The sequence below is a fragment of the Carcharodon carcharias genome, chromosome 31 (genome assembly GCF_017639515.1).
Source record: "Carcharodon carcharias isolate sCarCar2 chromosome 31, sCarCar2.pri, whole genome shotgun sequence".
NCBI lineage: Eukaryota > Metazoa > Chordata > Chondrichthyes > Lamniformes > Lamnidae > Carcharodon > Carcharodon carcharias.
The window spans coordinates 14,964,800-14,982,361 of record NC_054497.1 but is presented as its reverse complement, the minus strand read 5'-3'; the positions used below and the strand labels follow the sequence as shown (position 1 = coordinate 14,982,361).

The window sequence follows — 17,562 nt, the reverse complement described above, 5'->3', positions numbered from 1 at the left end:
CCCTGCCCCCTCCCTGGACTCTCTCCCCCTGCCCCCTCCCTGGACTCTCTCCCCCTGCCCCCTCCCTGGACTCTCTCCCCCTGCCCCCTCCCTGGACTCTCTCCCCCTGCCCCCTCCCTGGACTCTCTCCCCCTGCCCCCTCCCTGGACTCTCTCCCCCTGCCCCCTCCCTGGACTCTCTCCCCCTGCCCCCTCCCTGGACTCTCTCCCCCTGCCCCCTCCCTGGACCCTCTCCCCCTCCCTGGACCCTCTCCCCCTGCCCCCTCCCTGGACTCTCTCCCCCTCCCTGGACCCTCTCCCCCTGCCCCCTCCCTGGACCCTCTCCCCCTCCCTGGACTCTCTCCCCCTGCCCCCTTCCTGGACCCTCTCCCCCTCCCTGGACTCTCTCCCCCTGCCCCCTCCCTGGACCCTCTCCCCCTGCCCCCTCCCTGGACCCTCTCCCCGTGCCCCCTCCCTGGACCCTGTCCCCCTGCCCCCTCTCTCCCCGTCAATGGCAGTAAACAAACTCTAAGCCTCACACCGCCGCCTCCAGCTGCGGCCGACGAAGACCCGGGCCCGAACGTTGACCGAGTTCTCCCCCGCCGTCCGCTTGGTTCCAGGAGCCCTCGCCCGCTAAGGAGGAGGAAGCCGCCACCGTTCAGCCCCAGGACCCGCTCGGCTCCGGCCGCCACCTGCGCACTACGTCACCTCCGCACTTCGTCACCCGCGTACTACGTCATCCAGACCCGCGGGCGCAGTGACGTCATGGCACCTACGTCAAAATCCGAGCATGCGCAAAACGTTTCAGGCAAAGCTCCATGCCCCGCCCTCTCCCGGGGTGTTGCCAACTCTCCAGGATTCGAATCACAGAATCTTTACAGGGCAGACGGAGGCCATTTGGCCCATCGAGTTTGCACTGGCTCTCTGGAAAGAGTATTCGACCTCGTCCCACTCCCCTGCCTTATTCTCTTAAGCTTGCACATCCTTTCTTTTCACATAGCAATCCAATTCCCTTTTGAATACCTCCTTCAAACCTGCCTATACCAATGAAATTCTTTGGAGTGAAATTGTGGGGAATTTTTTTAAAAATGGTCCTTTTTCTTTGAAAGCCTGTTTATTAATTATAAAAAATATTGGTGATGGGATAAAATGGCTGCTTGACTAACAGTGAAGAATAATACAACGGTTCATGAAGAGATTGCTCACTTTCCAATTGGCATGGGAAGGAAGGGCAACATGAGGATGGACTCGTTCGGATCCAATGACAGGAGCATCGGCTCAGGTCACTTGAAAGCAAGGGGTCATATGATGAAACCTCCAAGGACTAGAGTTGGCAACCTTATTTCTTTCTCTCTCTCTCTGTCTCCCTCCAGGTCCATCAATTGATACTGACTTTGGTTTTGCTTCAACCAATGGAGTGACACTGGGCTGCTGCAATGCCAATAGGACAAATACCTTTCTTCAGAATCCCCAGACAGGCAAGTCAGTGAGGGGAAAAAAGCAAAATACTGCGGGTGCTGGAAATCTGAAACAAAAACAAAAACAAAAATAGCTGGAAAAACTCAGCAGGTCTGACAGCATCTGTGGAGAGGAAGACAGAGTTAACATTTGGGAGACACAGCAAAAATTCATCCCTAGGAAGAAGAAGCATACTAAAGGGAGGACGAGGCAACCATGGCTGACAAGGGAAGTCAGGGACAGCATAAAAGCTAAAGAGAAAGCATACAATGCAGCAAAGAGCAGTGGGAAACCGGGGGATTGGGAAGCCTACAACTAAAAAAGAAATAAGAAGGGAGAAGATTAAATATGAGGGTAAACTAGTCAGTAATATAAAAGAAGATTGCAAGAGTTTTTTTAGATATATAAAGGGTAAGAGAAAGGCAAAAGTGGACATTGGGCCGCTGGAAAATGATGCTGGAGAAGTAGTGGGGAACAAAGAAATGGCGGAGGAACTGAATAGGTACTTTGCGTCAGTCTTCGCAGTGGAAGACATGAGTGACATCCCCAAAGTTCAAGAGAGTCAGGGGGCTGAGGTGAGTATGTTGGCCATTACCAAGGAAAAGGTGCTAGGAAAACTGAAAGGTCTGACTGAAGATGGATAAATCACCTGGACCAGATGGATTACACCCCAGAGTTCTGAAGGTGATAGCTGAAGAGATAGTGGAGGCGTTAGTGGTGATCTATCAGGAATCACAAGTCAGGGAGGGTCCCAGAGGACTGGAAAATTGCTAATGTAACGCCCCCTGTTTAAGAAGGGAGTGAGGCAAAAGACAGCAAATTACAGGTCGATTTGCCTGACCTCGGTCGTTGGTAAGATTTTAGACCCCATTATTAAGGATGAGATTTCAGAATACTTGGAAGTGCATGGTAAAATTGGGCAAAGTCAGCATGGTTTCATCAAGGGGAGGTCGGGCCTGACAAATCTGTTGGAATTTTTTGAGGAAGTAACGATTAGGTTAGACAAAGGAGAGCCAATGGACGTTATCTACTTGGACTTCCAGAAGGCCTTTGACAAGGTGCCACACAGGAGGCTGTTCAGTAAGATAAGAGCCCATGGTGTTAGAGGCAAGGTACTAGCATGGATAGAAGATTGGCTGTCTGGCAGGAGGCAGAGAGTGGGGATAAGGGGGTCCTTCTCAGGATGGTGGCTGGTGACTAGTGGAGTTCCGCAGGGGTCAGTGTTGGGACCACAACTTTTCACTTTATACATTAATGATCTAGATGAAGGAACTGAGGGCATCCTGGCTAAGTTTGCAGATGATACAAAGATAGGTGGAAGGACACGTAGTATTGAGGAGGCAGGGAAGCTGCAGAAGGATTTGGACAGGTTAGGAGAATGGGCAAAGAAGTGGCAGATGGAATACAACGTGGGGAAGTTTGAGGTCATGCACTTTGGTAGGAAGAAGAAGCATAGACTATTTTCTAAATGGGGAGAGAATTCAGAAATCTGGAGTGCAAAGGGACTTGGGAGTCCTAATCCAGGATTCTCTTAAGGTTAACTTGCAGGTTGAGTCGGTAGTTAGGAAGGCAAATGCAATGTTGGCATTTATTTTGAGAGGACTAGAATATAAAAGCAGGGATGTGCTGCTGAGGCTTTATAAGGCTCTGGTCAGACACATTTAGAATATTGTGAGCAATTTTGGGCCCCGTAGCTCAGGAAGGATGTTCTGGCCCTGGAGATGGTCCAGAGGAGGTTCACGAGAATGATCCCAGGAATGAAAGGCTTAACATATGAGGAACATTTGAGGACTCTGGGTCTATACTTGATGGAGTTTAGAAGGATGAGGGGGATCTGATTGAAGCTTATAGAATACTGAAAGGCCTGGATAGAGTGGACGTGGGGAAGATGTTTCCATTACTAGGAGAGACTAGGACCCGAGGGCACAGCCTCAGAGTAAACGGAAGACCTTTTAGAACAGAGATGAGGAGAAACTTCTTTAGCCAGAGAGTGGTGAATCAATGGAATTCATAGCCACAGAAGGCTGTGGAGGCCAGGTCATTGAGTGTATTTAAGACCGAGATAGATATGTTCTTGATTGGTAGGGGGATCAAAGGTTACGGGGAGAAGGCGGGAGAATGGGGTTGAGAATCTTATCAGCCATGATTGAATGGTGGAGCAGACTCAGTGGGCCAAATGGCCTAATTTCTGCTCCTATGGCTTATTGTCTTATGGTTTCGAGTCCGTATGACTCTTCATCAGAACTAAAGAAAAATAGAAATGAGGTGAAATATAAGCTGTTTGAGAGGGGGTGGGACAGGTGGAGCTGGATCGAGGGCCAGTGATAGGTGGAGGCAAAGAAGAGATTGTCAAAGATGTCATAGACAAACGGTCAAAGGGGTGTTGATGGTGGTGATATTAGCTAAAGGATGTGCTAATGGTGATACTAAGGGTAGAAGCAGGATGATCAAGTGACAGATGGCCCTACTGGGGATGGGGTAGGGAGAAGGGATCGAAATAGGCTAAAAGATGGAGATAAAACAATGGATAAACAAATAAATTTAAAAATAATAATAGAAATAGGTGGGAAAAGAAAAATATATTTTAAAAATATATATGAATTATTAGAAAAAAGGGGGATCAGAGAGGCGGTGGGGATGGAGGAGACAGTTCATGATCTGAACTTGTTGAACTCAATGTTAAGTCCGGAAGGCTGTAAAGTGCCTAGTCGGAAGATGAGGTACTGTTGCACCAATTTGCAGCAGGCCAAGGACGTTAGTCATGGCCAAGGATGTTAGTGAGGGAATTCTGCATTGTCAGAGGAATGAGATGTTAAATGGGCCTGTCCTCTCAGGAGCACATAAAAGACCCCATGGCACTACTCTGAAGATAAGCAGGGGAGTTCTCACTGTCCTGGGCCAATATTTATTCCTCAACTATCATCAACAGAGTTGATTATTTGACAATTGAAATATTACTGTTTGTGGGATCTAGCTGTGTGCAATTTGGCTGTCATGTTTTCTAATTACAACTGTGGCTACACTTCAAAAGTACTTCATTGCCTGTAAAGTTTGTCAAGATGTACAGTAGTCATGGAGGCACTAAATTAATGCAATTATTTCTGTTTTTTCAATGCCAAGGGCAGTCACTCTCACCTCACCTCTGAAATTCAACTCTTTTGGATGCCAGGCATATGAGATCTTTTACATCCACATGATAAAGCAGTTTGGGTCTAGGTTTAACATCTCTTCTGAAAACAGCACTTCCAACAGACCAGCATTCCCTCAGTATTGCACAGCCAGTGTCAGCCTTGCTTTTTGTGCTCGCGTCCCGGAGAGGGACTTGAATCTGCAATTTGAAGGCAAGAGTTCTACTAACTAAGCCACAGCTGACCTCTCAGGACAGTATTTGACCGAGTGTGGCATCAAGGAGCCCTTAGCAAAATTGAAGTCATTGGAAATCAGGGGGAAAAACCGCTGCATTGGTTGGAGTCAAACTTAATACAAAGGAAGATGGTGTGGTTGTTGGAGGTCAATCATCTCAGACCCAGGACATTGCAGCAGGAGTTCCTGAGGATGGTGTCCCAGGCCCAAGCATCTTTAGCTGTTTCCTGAATAACTATCCCTCCACCATAATGATATAAGCAGGGATGTTTGCAGTGTTGAGTACCATTCAAAACTCCTCAGATACTGAAGCAGTCCATATCCATATGTAGCAACACCTGGACAATATTCAAGCTTGGTCTGATAAGTAACAAGTAACATTTGGGCCATGCCAGTGCCAGGCAATGACCATCTCAAACAAGAGAGAATCTAACCATCTCCCCATAACATTCAATGTGTTACCAGTGCTGGATCCCCACTATCAACATCCTGCAGGTCACTATTGACCAGAAACTTAATGGGACCAGCCATATAAATTCTGTGGCTTCAAGAGTAGGTCAGAGATTGGAACTTTTGCAGCAATGGTGGTGGACAAATAAACAACTCACAAGAGGAGGAGGTTCCACAAATATCCCCCATTCTCAATGATGGGGGGACCCCAGAACATCAGTGTGAAATGTAAGACTGAAGCATTTGCTACAGTCTTCAGTCAGAAGTGCTGAATGGATAATCAATCTCAGCTTCCTCCGGAAGTCCCCAGCAACACAGATGCCAGTCTTCAGCCAAGCCGATTCACTCCACATGATATCAAGCAGCAGACGAAGGCACTGGATACTGCAAAGGCTATGGGCCCTGACAATATTCTGGCAATAATACTGAAGACTTGTGCTCCAGAACTTGCCGCACCCCTAGCCAAGCTGTTCCAGTATAGCTACTACACTGGCACCTACCTGGCAATGTGGGAAATTGCCCAAGTATGTCCTGTACATAAAAAGGAAAAATCCAACCCGGCCAATTACCGCCCCATCAGTCTACCTTTGATCACCATTCATGACTCCTCAGATGCTGACAATATCCAGGCTTGGGTTGACATGTGGCAAGTAATATTCATGTCATACAAGTGCCAGGCGATGACCATCTCCAACAAGAGAGAAATTAACGATTGCCCCTTGACATTCAATGGCATTACCATCACTGAATCTCCCATTATCAACATTCTGGGGGTTACCATTGACCAGAAACTGAACTGGACCAACCATATAAATACTGTGGCTACAAGAGCAGGTCAGAGGCTAGGAATCCTGTAGCATGTAACTCACCTCCTGACACTCCAAAGCCTGTCCACCATCTATAAGGCACAAGTCAAGAGTGTAATGGAATACTCTCCACTTGCCTGGATGAGTGCAGCTCGAACAACACTCAAGAAGCTTGACACTATCCAGGACAAAGCAGCCAACTTGATTGGCATCCCATTCTCGAACATTCATTCCCTCCACCTTCTCAAAGGCTCTTAGGAGTGAGCAACAAATACTGGTCATGTCAGCAACACTCAGACCCCATGAAAGAATAAAAAAATCTACAAGATTCACTACAACCACTCTCCAAGGCTCCTTAGACAGCACCTTCCAAACCCACAACCTCTACCACCTAGAAGTCCAAGGCCAACAAACACATGGGAACACCACAACCTGCAAGTTCCCCTCCAAGTCACACACATTATCCTGACTTGGAACTAAATCGCTGTTTCTTCACTGGGATCCTGGAACTCCCTCCTTAACAGCACTGTGGACAAACCTACACCAAATGGACTGCAGTGGTTCAAGAACGCAGCTCACCACCACTTTCTCAAGGACTGGGGAGAGGTGGTGGTATAGAGGTAGTGTCATTAGACTGGTATTCCAGAGACCCAAGGTACATATGCAGGGTACTCAGATTCAAGTCCCAGCATGAGTTCAATAAAAATCTAGAATTTATTGCAAATAAAAAAACATCTGGTTCACTAATGTCCTTTAGGGAAGGAAATCTGCCGCCCTTACCTGGTCTGTCCTACAAGGGCAATTAGGGATGGGCAATAAACGCTGGATCCCAAGACCAAATAAAAACTATCTAAATAAATGCAAGTTGTTATGGTTGCAATACATTTCAAGTTGTTTCCTCAGGAAAAAAGATCCCCAGTTGCACTGAAGGTGGATGATCAGTTTTTTGAAGGGTCAGGCAATTGCAGAGTTTTATTCTATTGGGTTTATTCTCTTGCACCAAAGTTGCATCAGGAGAGAAACAACAGGAGCGATGGCCCTGATTGGATAGGATTTCTGATTGAAGTGGCGATCCGCTATCCTATTGGTCAGCGTGATACGTCAATCAAAGGGGATACGTGAACACTGGAGATCCCGCCTCCCCGCTCAAGCCATTGATCGGCTCATGCGCCCTGAGTGACACGTCAATCTCCAATTCCTGGTTCGGCTATTGGCCAATCCTTCCTGGACTGCCTCCCCGCCACTGTCCGTTATAAATTAATGTCCCGAGGAAATATTTGACTTGGAAACCAGGAATACAGCGCGATTCAAATCGATTATTCAACAAGGAGGAGGAGGAGGAGACGGCGGTGGTGGGGAGGTGGGGGGACGTGATGTCAAATGATTTTAAGAAATTTAAAAGAAAGGCCTTGGTAGTGCGGCGCTCGAGCCAGTGTTTGCAAACAGAGGCGGGGGAGGCCTTGAAACCGCCAGCTAGAGGGGCGTGTGGTGGGAGCCTTGAAACTGCCGGCTCTGGGGAAGAGCGGCGGGGAGTCTTGAAACTGCCGGCTCTGGGGAAGAGCGGCGGGGAGTCTTGAAACTGCCTGCTGCGTCGTGGGCTTGGATTTTTTTTTATTTTCCGGCGGATTTTTATTTTCCCTTTAAAACTCCTTAAAGGTGCCGGGCCCGCAGGCCCCGCCCCCTCCCGCTGAAAGGCCCCGAATCATGTCGGCGCCGGTGGCGGCGGCCGGGCCTCCGGACCCCTGCTCGGCAGCGGCCGCCGTGATGGTGAAAGGCGCCGCCAGACGGGGCTCGGCCTCCTCCAGCTGCGAGTCGCCGCGCTCGGGAAGCCCCATGTCTCCCGGCCCTGGGCCCGGAGCCGGGGAGTTGCCGAGCATCTTCGCCCCGGAGCTGGACGGGGAGGTCGGCGAGAATGTGAACGGCGAGCTGGAGCCCGACCTGGCGTCCAAGGTAAACGGGAGGGTCAGGAATGGATGGTGGGGGGGGGGGAGAGCCGGGGGCGAATGGTCAGTGACCAGTGGGTCAGACTAGGGATGGGGGCACAGGTGGTCAAGGGGCCGGTGGGGGTACGGGGGGACGGTCAAGAGGCCGGTGGGGGTACAGGGGGACGGTCAAGAGGGTGGGGGGGGGGGGGGTGTGGCGGTCAAGGGGCCGGTGGGGACACGGGGGGAGGGTCAAGGGGCCGGTGGGGGTACAGGGGGAGGGTCAAGGGGCCGGTGGGGGCACAGGGGGAGGGTCAAGGGGCCGGTGGGGGCACAGGGGGACGGTCAAGGGGTGGGGTGACGGTCAAGGGGCCGGTGGGGGCACAGAGGGACGGTCAAGGGGGTGGTGGCGGTCAAGGGGGGATGGTCAAGGGGGTTTGGTGGTCAAGAGGCCGGTGGGGGGATGGTCAAGGGGGGTGGTGGCGGTCAAGGGGCCGGTGGGGACATGGGGGGTTGGTCAAGGGGGGTGGTGGTGGTCAAGGGGCCAGTGGGGGGGACGGTCAAGGGTGGGGGTGGTGGTCAAGGGGCCGGTGGGGACACGGGGGGACGGTCAAGGGGTGGGTTTGGCGGTCAAGGGGCCGGTGGGGACACGGGGGGATGGTCAAGGGGGGGGTTGGCGGTCAAGGGGCCGGTGGGGGCACATGGGGATGGTCAAGTGGGGGGTTTGGCGGTCAAGGGGCCGGTGGGGGCACAGGGGGCGGTCCAAGGGGATGGGGTGGTCAGAGGGACAGGCATGGGCAGGGCGGTCAAGGGGGCGGTGGGGTCAGAGGGATGGGCACAGGGAGGGCGGTCAAGGGGTCAGAGGGATTGGTGGCACGGGGCTTTCACCGGGGGTGGGGGGGAGACAGGGGGAGTGTCAGAAGGGCTGGGGGTGTGGGCATGGGGTTGCAGGGGTGGAGGGGGTTGCTACACAGGTGGGGGCACAATTGCCCCTAAAGATTACATAAACCTGCTTTATATTAGAGTTTTGAAAGTTGAGGCAGATCTGATGTAATCAAATAAAGGAACTTTCCCCTTGTATGGGGTTACATAATGAGGGAACATCTCAACCTTTGATAGAAGAAAAAGAAAGAATTGCATTTTTGTAGCATCTTTCATCGCTGTGGGATGTCCCAAAGCAATTTACAGCCAGTAAAATATCTCAATTGGTTATTTGAAAAAACAGCTCCTGAAATTGGCCTGTAATTCAGAAGTAAAATCAGAAAACACTGGTAGTTGGAATTGCAGCTTTCAAACCTGAGATTCGTACCTCTTTGAAATAAAAACAGAAGATGCTGGAAATACTCAAGCAGGTCAGGCAGCAACTGTGGCGTGAGAGGATTTGAAACGTTAACTCTGATTTCTTTCACATTTCCAGCATACACACTATTCTGCTTTTCGGTTGATGGATTTTTGTTGGATAAGGGTACTAAGGGATTATGGGTAAACAGTTGTGATGCAGATTATCCATGATCCAGCGAATGGCAGAATGTGTTTGAGGGGCTGAATGGCCTTCTGAATTATAGGTTACGTTCATTGATTTGCTGCACTCTCTCCTGGATGTCGCTTGGTACTAACTGAGTGGCATTGGCAATTACTGACTGGACGCACTCAAGTAGCTTTGGTTTGCGCTGTAATTGCAGACCGAATCTGGACTGATGCCCTGACCTGAAGCAATGCTTGATCGATTTTAGAAAGTAATTTCAGTATCTTGCAATTTCTAGTAAAACTGAAGTCATTAGGTTCCAGGGGGAATACTCTTTGCTGGCTGGAGTCATTCATAATAAAAAGTAGATGGTTATGTTAATTGCAGGCCAATTGTTCATTTCTGGGACATTACTGCAGGAGCTCTCCAGTGCAGTGTCCCAGGTCCAACTATCTTCAGTTGCTTGCACAATGATCTTTTCCTCCATTGTAAGGTCAGAAATGGGGATGTTCACTGATGGATGCAGTGTTCAGTTCCATTTTCAACTCCTCACATAATGAAGCAGTCTGGGTAGTATCTGCAAGATGCACTGCAGCAACTCACCAAGGCTCCTTCAACACCATCTTCCAAACCCACAACCTCTACTACCTAAAAGGACAATGGCAGTAGGTGCGTGGGAGCACCACTGCTGAGTCCATAAGATCTGTGTTCAAATTACATACACACTTTGTTTTATAACGTTGACGTGTCCCAAAGAGCAAGCCTTCTGCGAATTTAACATTGGCATAAATAAGTTTGTATTTATTTAGAAACCTGGGTGCTCCGGATGTCCCCAAGTTTTTTACTGTCAAAACGGAAGTCCATTCATGCATAGTAAGATTCCATCAACGAATGACCTTTTTTTGCTGGCAGTGGTTGGCAAACGCTTTGCACCGCCGTAAGTTATAGTGTAAATGCACACGCATGATATTGATCCGCAAGTAGGAATCCTGCCATCAGATTGAGCATCAAATGCAACAACACTCCTGGCTGCTTGTAAATTAAAGAACTCTGTGTAGGACACATATCTGTCGTCCAATGTAAGAAGGGGATGCAATCATAATTCTTTGAAAACATTTTTTAAATGTTTTGCGCAGAGGTGAAATGTATTTATTACTGGGCTGAATGAGATGGATAAACCATAGCCTCATTAAAGATGAAAGAATTTTATAATTACTTACTGACTATAGCAACTGCACCGCAACTTTAAACAGGAGACATGCTGTATTTGACAGCGAGATACTGGAATTAATCCAATAGATGCAATAATTACAATGAAATACTCTGGAAGGGAGAGTAGTGACAACAAAAGCAAATAACTGAGACTCAATTCAGTTGCAATAACAAGTGAGAGTAGAGACAGAACTAACATGAAAGGCAAGAGTGAAATTGAAAACAAAAACAAAAACAATTACCTGGAAAAACTCAGCTGGTCTGGCAGCATCGGCGGAGAAGAAAAGAGTTGACGTTTCGAGTCTTCATGACCTTTCGACAGAACTTGAGTTCGAGTCCAAGAAAGAGTTGAAATATAAGCTGGTTTAAGGTGTGTGTGTGTGGGGGGTGGAGAGAGAGAGGTGGAGGGGGGGGTGTGGTTGTAGGGACAAACAAGCAGTTTGTGATAGAAGCAGATCATCAAAAGATGTCAGCAACAATGGTACAAAAGAACACATAGGTGTTAAAGTTAAAGTTGGTGATATTATCTAAACGAATGTGCTAATTAAGAATGGATGGTAGGGCACTCAAGGTATAGCTCTAGTGGGGGTGTTTTTTTTTTAAAAAATAATGGAAATAGGTGGGAAAAGGAAAATCTTTATAATTTATTGGAAAAAAAAAGGAAGGGGGAAACAGAAAGGGGGTGGGGATGGGGGAGAGAGCTCACGACCTAAAGTTGTTGAATTCAATATTCAGTCCGGAAGGCTGTAAAGTGCCTAGTCAGAAGATGAGGTGTTGTTCCTCCAGTTTGCGTTGGGCTTCACTGGAACAATGCAGCAAGCCAAGGACAGACATGTGGGCAAGAGAGCAGGGTGGAGTGTTAAAATGGCAAGCGACAGGGAGGTTTGGGTCATTCTTGCGGACAAACCGCAGGTGTTCTGCAAAGCGGTCGCCCAGTTTACGTTTGGTCTCTCCAATGTAGAGGAGACCACATTGGGAGCAACGAATGCAGTAGGCTAAGTTGGGGGAAATGCAAGTGAAATGCTGCTTCACTTGAAAGGAGTGTTTGGGTCCTTGGATGGTGAGGAGAGAGGAAGTGAAGGGGCAGGTGTTGCATCTTTTGCGTGGGCATGGGGTGGTGCCATAGGAGGGGGTTGAGGAGTAGGGGATGATGGAGGAGTGGACCAGGGTGTCCCGGAGGGAGCGATCCCTACGGAATGCCGATAGGGGGGGTGAAGGGAAGATGTGTTTGGTGGTGGCATCATGCTGGAGTTGGCGGAAATGGCGGAGGATGATCCTTTGAATGCGGAGGCTGGTGGGGTGATAAGTGAGGACAAGGGGGACCCTATCATGTTTCTGGGAGGGAGGAGAAGGCGTGAGGGCGGATGCGCGGGAGATGGGCCGGACACGGTTGAGGGCCCTGTCAACGACCGTGGGTGGAAAACCTCAGTTAAGGAAGAAGGAGGACATGTCAGAGGAACTGTTTTTGAAGGTAGCATCATCGGAACAGATGCGTCGGAGGCGAAGGAACTGAGAGAATGGGATGGAGTCCTTACAGGAAGCGGGGTGTGAGGAGCTGTAGTCGAGATAGCTGTGGGAGTCGGTGGGTTTGTAATGGATATTGGTGGACAGTCTATCACCAGAGATTGAGACAGAGAGGTCAAGGAAGGGAAGGGAAGTGTCAGAGATGGACCACGTGAAAATGATGGAGGGGTGGAGATTGGAAGCAAAATTAATAAATTTTTCCAAGTCCCGACGAGAGCATGAAGCGGCACCGAAGTAATCATCGATGTACCGGAGAAAGAGTTGTGGAAGGGGGCCGGAGTAGGACTGGAACAAGGAATGTTCCACATACCCCATAAAGAGACAGGCATAGCTGGGGCCCATGCGGGTACCCATAGCCACACCTTTTATTTGGAGGAAGTGAGAGGAGTTGAAGGAGAAATTGTTCAGCATGAGAACAAGTTCAGCCAGACGGAGGAGAGTAGTGGTGGATGGGGATTGTTCGGGCCTCTGTTCGAGGAAGAAGCTAAGGGCCCTCAGACCATCCTGCTGGAGGATGGAGGTGTAGAGGGATTGGACGTCCATGGTGAAGAGGAAGCGGTTGGGGCCAGGGAACTGGAAATTGTTGATGTGACGTAAGGTGTCAGAGGAATCACGGATGTAGGTGGGAAGGGACTGGACAAGGGGAGAGAGAAGGGAGTCAAGATAACGAGAAATGAGTTCTGTGGGGCAGGAGCAAGCTGAGACGATCGGTCTACCGGGGCAGTTCTGTTTGTGGATTTTGGGTAGGAGATAGAAGCGGGCCGTCTGAGGTTGGGCGACTATCAGGTTGGAAGCTGTGGGAGGGAGATCCCCAGAGGAGATGAGGTCAGTGACAGTCCTGGAAACAATGGCTTGATGTTCAGTGGTGGGGTCATGGTCCAGGGAGAGGTAGGAGGAAGTGTCTGCGAGTTGACGCTCAGCCTCTGCGAGGTAGAGGTCAATGCACCAGACAACAACAGCACCACCCTTGTCAGCGGGTTTGATGACAATGTCAGGGTTGGACCTGAGAGAATGGAGTGCAGTAAGTTCAGAGAGAGACAGATTAGAATGGGTGAGAGGAGCAGAGAAATTGAGACGACTAATGTCGTGCCGACAGTTCTCAATGAAAAGATCAAGAGAAGGTAAGAATCCAGAGGGAGGGGTCCAGGTGGAGGGAGAATATTGGAGATGGGTAAAAGGATCCGTTGAACTGGGAGAGGACTCCTGCCCAAAGAAGTGAGCCCGGAGACGAAGACGGCGGAAGAAGAGTTCAGCATCATGCCGAGCCCGAAATTCATTGAGGTGAGGGCGTAAGGGTATGAAACTAAGTCCTTTGCTGAGCACTGAACGTTCAGCATCGGAGAGGGGAAGGTCAGGGGGTATAGTGAATACACGGCTGGGGTTGGGATTGGAAGAAAGGGTGGGGACAGAGGGACAGGCAGGGGTGGAGGGTCCTAGATGGGTGTTGGTGTCGATGAGTTGTTGGAGCTTGCGTTCCTTAGCACTTGAGAGAAAGAGGAAAAGTTTCTTGTTGAGGCGTCGGATGAGCCGAAGGATAAAATGAAACTGGGGGCACGCACAGCCAGCATCCGCAGTTTTTTTTTTATCTCTGTGTTTAATTGACTGCCACTGCTCTTCAAGAAATGCCTACCTCCTTGAAGAAGTTCTGTTCTTTTCTGCAACAAGATTTCCGTTCCTCTCTTTTGCCCTGCTCACCTTCCTTGCTTTCCATTTCCCTCCTGGTGTTTGACAAGGTGTTTACTAAAACCCGCTTTCACAGCCATATCTCCTTTCTCAGTGACTGTCTCGGTCTCCGAATTACCCCACGTGGATTTCAACTGAAATTCCACCCCTCATGTTTCGAACCCACCCAGGATTGCAGGTATCTCCGGGACATAAAACATTTCTCGGACTGCTGTTCCCGTCACATTCTGAAATCCACACTCAGTGCCATGCGCCGCCATATGAACACACTCGACCTCTCCCTCCAGCAGCACCGCCGTACCCTTTTTCAAAGCTGCGCGTGCCCCCAGTTTCATTTTATCCTTCGGCTCATCCGACGCCTCAACAAGAAACTTTTCCTCTTTCTCTCAAGTGCTAAGGAACGCAAGCTCCAACAACTCATCGACACCAACACCCATCTAGGACCCTCCACCCCTGCCTGTCCCTCCGTCCCCACCCTTTCTTCCAATCCCAACCCCAGCCGTGTATTCACTATACCCCCTGACCTTCCCCTCTCCGATGCTGAACGTTCAGTGCTCAGCAAAGGACTTAGTTTCATACCCTTATGCCCTCACCTCAATGAATTTCGGGCTCGGCATGATGCTGAACTCTTCTTCCGCCGTCTTCGTCTCCGGGCTCACTTCTTTGGGCAGGAGTCCTCTCCCAGTTCAACGGATCCTTTTACCCATCTCCAATATTCTCCCTCCACCTGGACCCCTCCCTCTGGATTCTTACCTTCTCTTGATCTTTTCATTGAGAACTGTCGGCACGACATTAGTCGTCTCAATTTCTCTGCTCCTCTCACCCATTCTAATCTGTCTCTCTCTGAACTTACTGCACTCCATTCTCTCAGGTCCAACCCTGACATTGTCATCAAACCCGCTGACAAGGGTGGTGCTGTTGTTGTCTGGCGCATTGACCTCTACCTCGCAGAGGCTGAGCGTCAACTCGCAGACACTTCCTCCTACCTCTCCCTGGACCATGACCCCACCACTGAACATCAAGCCATTGTTTCCAGGACTGTCACTGACCTCATCTCCTCTGGGGATCTCCCTCCCACAGCTTCCAACCTGATAGTCACCCAACCTCGGATGGCCCGCTTCTATCTCCTACCCAAAATCCACAAACAGAACTGCCCCGGTAGACCGATCGTCTCAGCTTGCTCCTGCCCCACAGAACTCATTTCTCGTTATCTTGACTCCCTTCTCTCTCCCCTTGTCCAGTCCCTTCCCACCTACATCCGTGATTCCTCTGACACCTTACGTCACATCAACAATTTCCAGTTCCCTGGCCCCAACCGCTTCCTCTTCACCATGGACGTCCAATCCCTCTACACCTCCATCCCCCAGCAGGATGGTCTGAGGGCCCTTAGCTTCTTCCTCGAACAGAGGCCCGAACAATCCCCATCCACCACTACTCTCCTCCGTCTGGCTGAACTTGTTCTCACGCTGAACAATTTCTCCTTCAACTCCTCTCACTTCCTCCAAATAAAAGGTGTGGCTATGGGTACCCGCATGGGCCCCAGCTGTGCCTGTCTCTTTATGGGGTATGTGGAACATTCCTTGTTCCAGTCCTACTCCGGCCCCCTTCCACAACTCTTTCTCCGGTACATCGATGATTACTTCGGTGCCGCTTCATGCTCTCGTCGGGACTTGGAAAAATTTATTAATTTTGCTTCCAATCTCCACCCCTCCATCATTTTCACGTGGTCCATCTCTGACACTTCCCTTCCCTTCCTTGACCTCTCTGTCTCAATCTCTGGTGATAGACTGTCCACCAATATCCATTACAAACCCACCGACTCCCACAGCTACCTCGACTACAGCTCCTCACACCCCGCTTCCTGTAAGGACTCCATCCCATTCTCTCAGTTCCTTCGCCTCCATCGCATCTGTTCCGATGATGCTACCTTCAAAAACAGTTCCTTTGACATGTCCTCCTTCTTCCTTAACCGAGGTTTTCCACCCACGGTCGTTGACAGGGCCCTCAACCGTGTCCGGCCCATCTCCCGCGCATCCGCCCTCACGCCTTCTCCTCCCTCCCAGAAACATGATAGGGTCCCCCTTGTCCTCACTTATCACCCCACCAGCCTCCGCATTCAAAGGATCATCCTCCACCATTTCTGCCAACTCCAGCATGATGCCACCACCAAACACATCTTCCCTTCACCCCCCCTATCTGCATTCCGTAGGGATCGCTCCCTCCGGGACACCCTGGTCCACTCCTCCATCACCCCCTACTCCTCAACCCCCTCCTATGGCACCACCCCATGCCCACGCAAAAGATGCAACACCTGCCCCTTCACTTCCTCTCTCCTCACCATCCAAGGACCCAAACACTCCTTTCAAGTGAAGCAGCATTTCACTTGTATTTCACTTGCATTTCCCCCAACTTAGTCTACTGCATTCGTTGCTCCCAGTGTGGTCTCCTCTACATTGGAGAGACCAAACGTAAGCTGGGCGACCGCTTTGCAGAACACCTGCGGTCTGTCCGCAAGAATGACCCAAACCTCCCTGTCGCTTGCCATTTTAACACTCCACCCTGCTCTCTTGCCCACATGTCTGTCCTTGGCTTGCTGCATTGTTTCAGTGAAGCCCAACGCAAACTGGAGGAACAACACCTCATCTTACGACTAGGCACTTTACAGCCTTCCGGACTGAATATTGAATTCAACAACTTTAGGTCATGAGCTCCCTCCTCCATCCCCACCCCCTTTCTGTTTCCCCCTTCCTTTTTTTTCCCAATAAATTATAAAGATTTTCCTTTTCCCACCTATTTCCATTATTTTTTTTAAAAAAAAACACCCCCACTAGAGCTATACCTTGAGTGCCCTACCATCCATTCTTAATTAGCACATTCGTTTAGATAATATCACCAACTTTAACTTTAACACCTATGTGTTCTTTTGTACCATTGTTGCTGACATCTTTTGATGATCTGCTTCTATCACTGCTTGTTTGTCCCTACAACCACAACCACCCCCACCCCCCCACCTCTCTCTCTCTCTCTCTCTCTCTCCGCCCCCCACACACACACCTTAAACCAGCTTATATTTCAACTCTTTCTTGGACTCGAACTCAAGTTCTGTTGAAGGGTCATGAGGACTTGAAACGTCAACTCTTTTCTTCTCCGCCGATGCTGCCAGACCTGCTGAGTTTTTCCAGGTAATTCTGTTTTTGTTTTTGTTTTGGATTTCCAGCATCCGCAGTTTTTTTGTTTTTATCTCAAGTGAAATTGATATCATTTGACTACAGCTGTAAAGAGGGAGGGAAGGGTAAGATCTTGTATTTGTATATTGTGCCTTTCATGTTATCCTATTGTGTGGTACACAATGAATTGTTTGATGTGCAATGTTTGGGATGTATGCAAACAAACCTGATATCCTCGCCCTGATTAAAGATGAATCCTAGATCTGTGTGCAGTAATCACTTTGAAAAGAAATTGACAGGTGGACAATTTATCTTTAACCCTCCAGAAGTGCTGAAGGTGACACCCAAAGCATTGACTTCCTTAAGTATTCCAAACTGTTTCATTTTTGTCTCTGATTTTCAGTGTCTGCTGATTTGATGTTCATTTGTCGATGTGAGTCCAAGCAATTGGACTTCATTTGGATTGGCGATGCACCTAAAATTCCAAGTAGTGTAAAAAAAACGCTCTTGTTTTTTGGACTCTGCCAGGACAGC

The 17,562-nt window shown here is 49.5% G+C and overlaps 1 protein-coding gene across 5 annotated transcripts in view; it reads left to right on the top strand.

Moving 5' to 3' along the window:
• The first annotated feature begins 7,713 nt into the window (after positions 1-7,713).
• Positions 7,714-17,562, top strand: part of LOC121271577 (GTP-binding protein 1-like) — a 28,242-nt gene continuing 18,393 nt past the window's right edge. Inside the window, exon 1 of one of the 5 annotated variants that reach the window (XM_041177597.1) lies at positions 7,714-8,005. In XM_041177597.1, coding sequence (XP_041033531.1) covers positions 7,760-8,005 — 246 coding nt within the window. In that variant the 5' untranslated portion in view covers positions 7,714-7,759. The remainder of the gene's footprint in view (positions 8,006-17,562) is intronic. The other 4 variants (XM_041177593.1, XM_041177595.1, XM_041177594.1 and 1 more) reach the window with 4 other exon arrangements.